The 7,040-nt window shown below is 34.0% G+C and overlaps 1 protein-coding gene across 1 annotated transcript; it reads right to left on the bottom strand.

The window, feature by feature from the left end:
* Positions 1–347: 347 nt before the first annotated feature.
* LOC139686199 (uncharacterized) lies at positions 348–6,037 on the bottom strand. Its single transcript, XM_071583368.1, has 7 exons — positions 5,974–6,037; positions 5,568–5,741; positions 5,288–5,493; positions 5,059–5,212; positions 4,573–4,853; positions 2,302–2,520; positions 348–1,430 (listed from the first exon to the last, which is right to left on the bottom strand). Exons 1-7 carry the CDS (start codon positions 6,023–6,025, stop codon positions 1,377–1,379), a joined length of 1,140 nt encoding a protein of 379 aa, XP_071439469.1. The 5' UTR covers positions 6,026–6,037; the 3' UTR covers positions 348–1,376.
* Between the last annotated feature and the right edge of the window lie 1,003 nt (positions 6,038–7,040).

Raw genomic sequence — 7,040 nt, 5'->3', positions numbered from 1 at the left:
ATACCTCAGGAAAATATTCAACACCATCGGAAATTGAACCCAAGCTTCCTAAATTACTAATAAGTTACATAGGAAATGGTGTCTTATTTCCAACTTATAAAAATTACCTTTCTTCTGCAAAGAAAACTATTACGAAACTTGAGTTGATATGAAATTAGGGTAACCCCAGCATATCATATCACTCAAGTTTTTTAAACTACCAAACCAGCAACCACTACCAACATTTGGCAATATTTAAGTTGGGGACAGATTGTGGAAATGGGTAGAAAATTACCCTGTGAATAAAGAAACAGTAATACATAGGAATAATATTTATTATAACTAAAATTTCAAAATATTGACCCCATGTCCAAGGGAAACAAAAAGACATCACAAATGCTTACAAAGGAATTTGTCAATTCAGAGGTATTTCTGGCAATTTATAATATTTTCATAACTAGCACTGTTGAATAAAGGCACAATTATTTCAGTATTTTCTCATATTGCAACATCATTTATGGAATCCAAGTCCTTTTCCACTGATGAAAAAGGACATGGCAATTGAAATGTAAAACACATGTAATGCCTCTCTTTACAGTCTTTGTTTACAGAGTTTAATTGTACTATGAAGGGTGATTTTCAACCATTACAACTGTTTCATAATTCACCAACAGTATTGAAAAAACCTAGCTTGGAGCATGCTCAATCAAATACCCCATTTAATACACTGCAAAATCAAGAATTTAATGCATCAGTCAGTAATCAAATCACAGCCAAACTTTAGTTCCCAAAATTCATAGTGCACGATAAATTTATATAAAATCACGTTTTATGACTGCAGAACTATACAATATTAGGCACAGTTCTTTGCATATAGAAACCTCTGATTATGAAACATGATCAAATTTCCTTAAATGGTAACAATAGGCAGTGAAAAATGACTTTGAAAGAAAAGAGAGGAGGCACTTACTGCCCCATTTACTTACAAAATATGGCATATTTCAAACACTCATGCAAATGACTAAAAGGATAAAGCAGTCTTAATGATGGAATGTTTTGTCACTCAGAGTGAAGGTATGTACTTAAAAGACATACCCATTTTAAGTACACTGGATAAAGTAAGGTATCACTAGTAAATTACCAACATCTCTACACATTTCTCATAGGAAAACTGCATTAACAATAAAATGCATCTATCACAATAAATTAAGCCAAATAAGTATTCAAATCACAATTCAGCAAGGTCATTTTTAGAGTACTGATAATACGAAATAACCTAGAATTTGGGTGCTTTAAGCCCAGGTGACTATAATGTGCACTTACAAATGTAACAAATGGTAATTTGGTATAGTGACCTCAAAATTGATGTGATGTTGGAGCAATGTCACAGTGAGCAGTCATAATACCAATGACTTCGGGAACAATCTCATCTCCACATAATCATCTAATATCTGAAAAATAATTTAGCATCATTTCAAAGAATTATTAAGCACCACTGAAAATTAATCACAATGCCTTACATGTCCATGAATTAGATTCCTCTTAAGGCTGAGGGTATGTTAATTATTATATTATTGACCTGAAGTAAAAAAATTAAGGATTCTGAAACTACTCTAGAATGCTTAGAGGGAGAGAAAAAAAATGAGCTATATGCACAGTGACATTTTATAAAATAATTTAACAGAATTACATTTGACTCCATAAGCACATTTTCAGCATTTCTAGCAAGGGACAAAACAATGGGCAGTGAATAATTGGTAATTAGTTAAAACAAACTAAAAATGGTTCAATCTCATTATATATATTGAAATTCAAGGACCAAAAAAAGGGCAAATATCAGTCAAGTTAGACATTAACAAAATAAAGGAATTACAATACATATGAAGAGTAAAATCATAATTTTGTTTTGTACCCATTATATTTATACGCAAATATATTTAAATTTACAAATATTTATAGCTATTCAGTACTTTTATGAGACCAAAATGGCATACAATAATGAACTGCCATTTTATTGTACAGTCATTTGAATGACTACGCATCTATTTTTAGAGTGAATAAAATATAACTACAAATGTAAATATTTTTCAATTAGGTTAAATTCAATCATCACAATTTTTAAACTGTCTGGTTTAAATAAGAAAGTGCAGCCAGCTGCCAAATTAAATCAACTTCACACAATTCAATGGTATCCACCCCAAATGAATATCTTTCAAAACGTCAGTTTTCATTCAATCAATTTTGAGGACCTGAAAAATTTAGCCAATTCATTTTTATTAAACCAGTAGAGATTTCAATGAAATTATAAGCATCTAAACATACCTCTTTTACTGAATCTTTGTTGATTTTTGGAATATCATGGACAAAGTTCACAGCGGATATTAAATTGGTCCCATCCAAGCGAAGATGGTGGTTTGTAAGCATCTCGGCATCAAGATAAGGAGTCAAAGGAGTGTTCTCAATCCCATCAGTAGAACATGCGTCAGCCCATGGTCCAACATGCTTATCATTAATCTCATCAACTACTGTTGCCATATCTGTCTGAAGGATACAAACGACCAAAGAGTCACTGCAAGTTTCCAATGGACAAATTTACAATGCAGAATTTAATTATTAGGGGCAAGGTAAAAGTAATCATAAAATTTTCTATTAAATATCTAAAAACAATTAGTTAGTACCACACACCATCACATCTGTAGTTGCACCCGTTTTCAGGTAAAATGGAGCCAATTAAGTCTATTGGCCTAATCCATCTAGTAGGGAGGATATCAAAATACTTTAATCTGAATATCATGCATTACTTGGAAGTATTCTTGGCTTTCACATGAGCTATCACAGCTCCCATTCCAAATGCTGATTACCATAAAATCTCAAATTTCCAAAGTAATCAATCAAAACTCAATTTAATTTGGAATACCTCCATTTAAACAATTTACATTTTACCACAATTATTTATATTTAGACGAATTAATGGCCACACAGCACCCAGATACAAATATCGGCCCACAAACTTACTTATTATCACCATATGTGCCAAATTTTCAATTCAACTTTTAGTTTAATTGAAATTACTTTTTAACTTAAAAGTTATAACTTATTTCAAACCATAGACTTAATTTTCCTTCACAGAAAGAATTAACATAATTACTACATAGCCTCTCTCTAGCTATACCTGTTATTCAAAGACCTGCTATTTCTTAGTTTCAAGGAAAACATGTAAGAGAGGCATACCTTAAAATCATTGTCATGGCCAGGTGATAGGGTTGGTGGAGCTAACCCAACTAATGTTATGCAATAAACAAAACACACGAGTTCTGACGAAAGTTTGCTCAAACTTGACCATTAAATATTACTCATTGATCTTAATTATCATTTAGTAGATTAGTAATGTGGTAACATAATAAGTAATGTGTGGGTCGCGGTAGTCCAGTGGATAGAGCGTTGGGCTGCTGACCAGAGGGTCCCGGGTTCGATTCCCGGGCAAGGCACTCTGGGCACCTGCAGCTCCACCCAAGCTAAAAGTGATTTTTCGGGTACCAGGTCTGCCTGGGAAACCATAACCGGCACAGGGAAAGGAACTGGCCCCCCTACCCTGATGTGTGAATTTTCACACGCCGTATAGGGCTTAATACTGGGTGATCTCTACCATCACCTACTAAACCGACCTTTGGGTTGATTACTGTGTTTATGGTTTTTAATAAGTAATGTAGTAACATAATAGTAAAGTAATGTAGTAACATGTTAAGTACTCGAAATGAGTATGTCATCTTGTGGCTGGGATTTTTAACTGTACACTCCTAGGTGTCCTTCCTAAATTTTAGGCTATTGTTGATGCTGGGTTACTCTCGCCCCTTTCCCATTCCCTGAAAATCCTACAATACTAAATTATCCACATCCCTAATAGTGTGCATTATTTAATCAGTTGGCTGCCTCTACTAATAATGCCTCCCAGAAAACAATGCAAAAATTCTGCACACGCTGCCTTCAAAATAGGCAGCCCTATGCAATATTTTGTTAATTATTGGCGGTGGTGTGATAACAGTTTCAGCGCCTTCAGTTACCAATTATTCTGTCTCTTTTTAAAGCAAAATACACATAAAGGGCATCGCTTTAAGTGTATGGCAATGATTAGGGAGTAAAAATCCAAGTAGATTCAATTAACAAATATAGCTTTAAAAAGTTGGAATCTAAAACAATCAAATATTTCTCTAAAACTAAAATATAGAATTTGTGAGTCAAAAAAGCAACCCGAATCTTCAATATAGTAAAAAAGGAAATTTAAAAGAATTCTATGCATTAGTTTCAAGTGTCACAGGACAATCATAAAATAAGCATTACAGTATGTCAACTAACAGATGTTTGCAAAGCTGTGAATGTATTATACAAGTAAAATTTTTATGAATTAAACGACTCATGAGATGGCCCTTGAACCCTTTTATACTGAAATGTAATTAAATTTGATAGATGCATTAACTTCAACAGATGCTAACACCAATAAAATTTCCTAATGTCAGAATAGTTGTGCCGCATTAGCAACTGTCTAATGACCAGATATTTGAAATATTATGAATCAATGGAAATTTGTATACTTACTTTGTAAACAGATGATAACATGGAGCCAACGTAGTCATGATTTATATTGAAAATTTCCGATACAATGGCACTTATGCAACCCTGAGTGGTGTCACCCAGGTCAACTAAATTGAATGTTTGACCCTGTGTGGCCCCTCCATCGGCATAGCGCTGACAGAGGAGCCACACCGCTCTGCACACATCTCTCACATGAATTGTATTCATCGCTAAATCCTTAGTCCACAACAGCCGCATCATTTCTCCCAATTGCCGATATACTGCACCAGTGACTAGCCGAGGAACTAGAATATAAAACAACAAAAATGAGAGAACTGAGAACAATAGAGAAAGTTTAATAAAGTAAGTAAATGATTATCAATTTGAGATTCATTTGTTCTCAAACAGAAGTGTCTATTTTGGCAATAAATACTATGAACTAAATTCCTGTATTTCTTTAATTAATTACTCCTATACTTTAATTATGAATTACATATAGAGGATAATTACCAATCCCATTCTTATCTCCTTTCCCATACACGATGGCCGGTCGCACCACAGCATAATTCAATCCTGTCACATTTTTCAAATCTTCTTCAACCATAAGTTTGTATTTCGCAACGAATGTCCATGGTTCTACCTTTGCACTTTCTTTGTGGGCGGCCTAGATAACAATGGCAAATTAATACCAAAACTTTATTATTAAGAAAACAACAATGAACGATCATGAGAATAATACCTTATCGTTCGAATAAACGTGGCCTGAAGATATTTCTATATAGCGCTTCACGTTAAGTTTCGCTGCTTGATTAGCGCAATTGAGACTTAGTTTCAATATGCCTTCCCGGTAAACTGGATCTGTCTGTCCATATTTTGTTTCTCCAGCACAGTTGACGACGAAATCAATCGGATTACCTTCGTCCAAAAATGCATTTTCACAGGAAGCTGTAAAGTAATCGTTATAAAGACCTTTTCACCTAAAACATGACAGCATTCAAGATTAATCCAAATTCACTTACCAGGTATTATTAGATTGGCACTTTTGAAAGTGACCTTCTCACTGTCAAAGATTTCCTGGTGTTTACGATTAAGCCACGCAGTTTGTGGTGGGACTTTATCTACCACAGTGACGGAAGACACAAGGTCGTTATCGACCAAGAACTCAACTAAGTTTCTACCAATAAAACCACACCCTAAAGTGAAATTGAAAATTTTTCTACACTTTAGTGTCAATATGACAAGTATTACTAGAGTTTTGAATAGAAATGAATGAATAAGCTAATTCCTATGAGATCTAAAAATGGAGACATTAATGAAAATTTTGACAGAGTCTTTGCATAAGACGTAACAAAAACATCGAAGATAAGTGAATTAAAAATTAGTCGAAATAGTTTAACAACCATTTCATAAAATATCAAACATTACCTCCTAAAACCAGTACACGAGGTTTCACATCCGTCAAGTTCGTCGACGCCATATCGACAATTGACTGTCATCGTCCGGCTTTCATCCGGCTGGTTATCAGCGTAATCTGATGGATAATGACCGCCAAAATGAAATCGGCTTTCGATTAATTAGGGTCGATTTTTCATTAAAAAATATATCACGGCGACGAAAATAGTGATATTAATATTTTGAGTTATTAGACGAATCAGGTGATAAAGCTCCGACAGGGCAATTCCCAAAAACCACTAAGTGATAACGAACAAAACATCTATTTCCTGAATTTGGAGAATTAATTACACTCAACAGGCTAAATGGACCAACTATTACCTTCGATCCTCAAACGGGTTCTCATGATAACCCTGAAAGTCAGGTTGAAAGTTTCTGTCGACTCTTAGGAAAAAGCTTCGAGGAAGATGATTTAATTTTAAAACTTTTATTACTCTGATACTGATATCAAATAAGAAGATACTTGGAAAAATATATGAGGGGTGAAGGAATTTACTAGTTTCCTATGGAAAATATTTGGATGCGAACAGAGCGTATATTTTTTAATATATTATATTGAAACAATAAGACATGCCAGAGGACAAAAAATTATAGTGGATTCGAATAGATAAGTATTTTATGAAGAATTCGAATGCATAGAAATGTGGAAATATTATCTTCGGGCAAATAGAATGTATTATCACTACATCATTTTGCCTGTCAAAGAGAAAAATTATTATTGAATTTTCTTGATGCTCGTATTACCCCAGAGTTCCTTATTTGAGTTTCTTTCATTATTTGATGGATGTTTTACACTAAGCTAGCTTGAAATTCATGTTATCATACCAACTATTACTTCTCTTCGCGCCCATTTTTCTTTGAAGTGTCTCCTTTGATTTTGTGGCTCACTATATTTTCATCATTCTTTAATTTTCCCCAATTTTCAGACCTATCTCTCTTCTCTACAGCCACCCATGCATTCTCTCGACCACATATATATACTCGCCCATCACAACTGTCATTATCCTCAATCCTAGTTTTTAAGGAGATAGTATATAAAA

Source organism: Hetaerina americana, unplaced genomic scaffold (assembly GCF_022747635.1).
Source record: "Hetaerina americana unplaced genomic scaffold, ioHetAmer1.1.p SCAF_1322, whole genome shotgun sequence".
Taxonomy (NCBI): Eukaryota; Metazoa; Arthropoda; class Insecta; order Odonata; family Calopterygidae; genus Hetaerina; species Hetaerina americana.
This window is presented reverse-complemented; position numbering and strand designations above follow the sequence as displayed.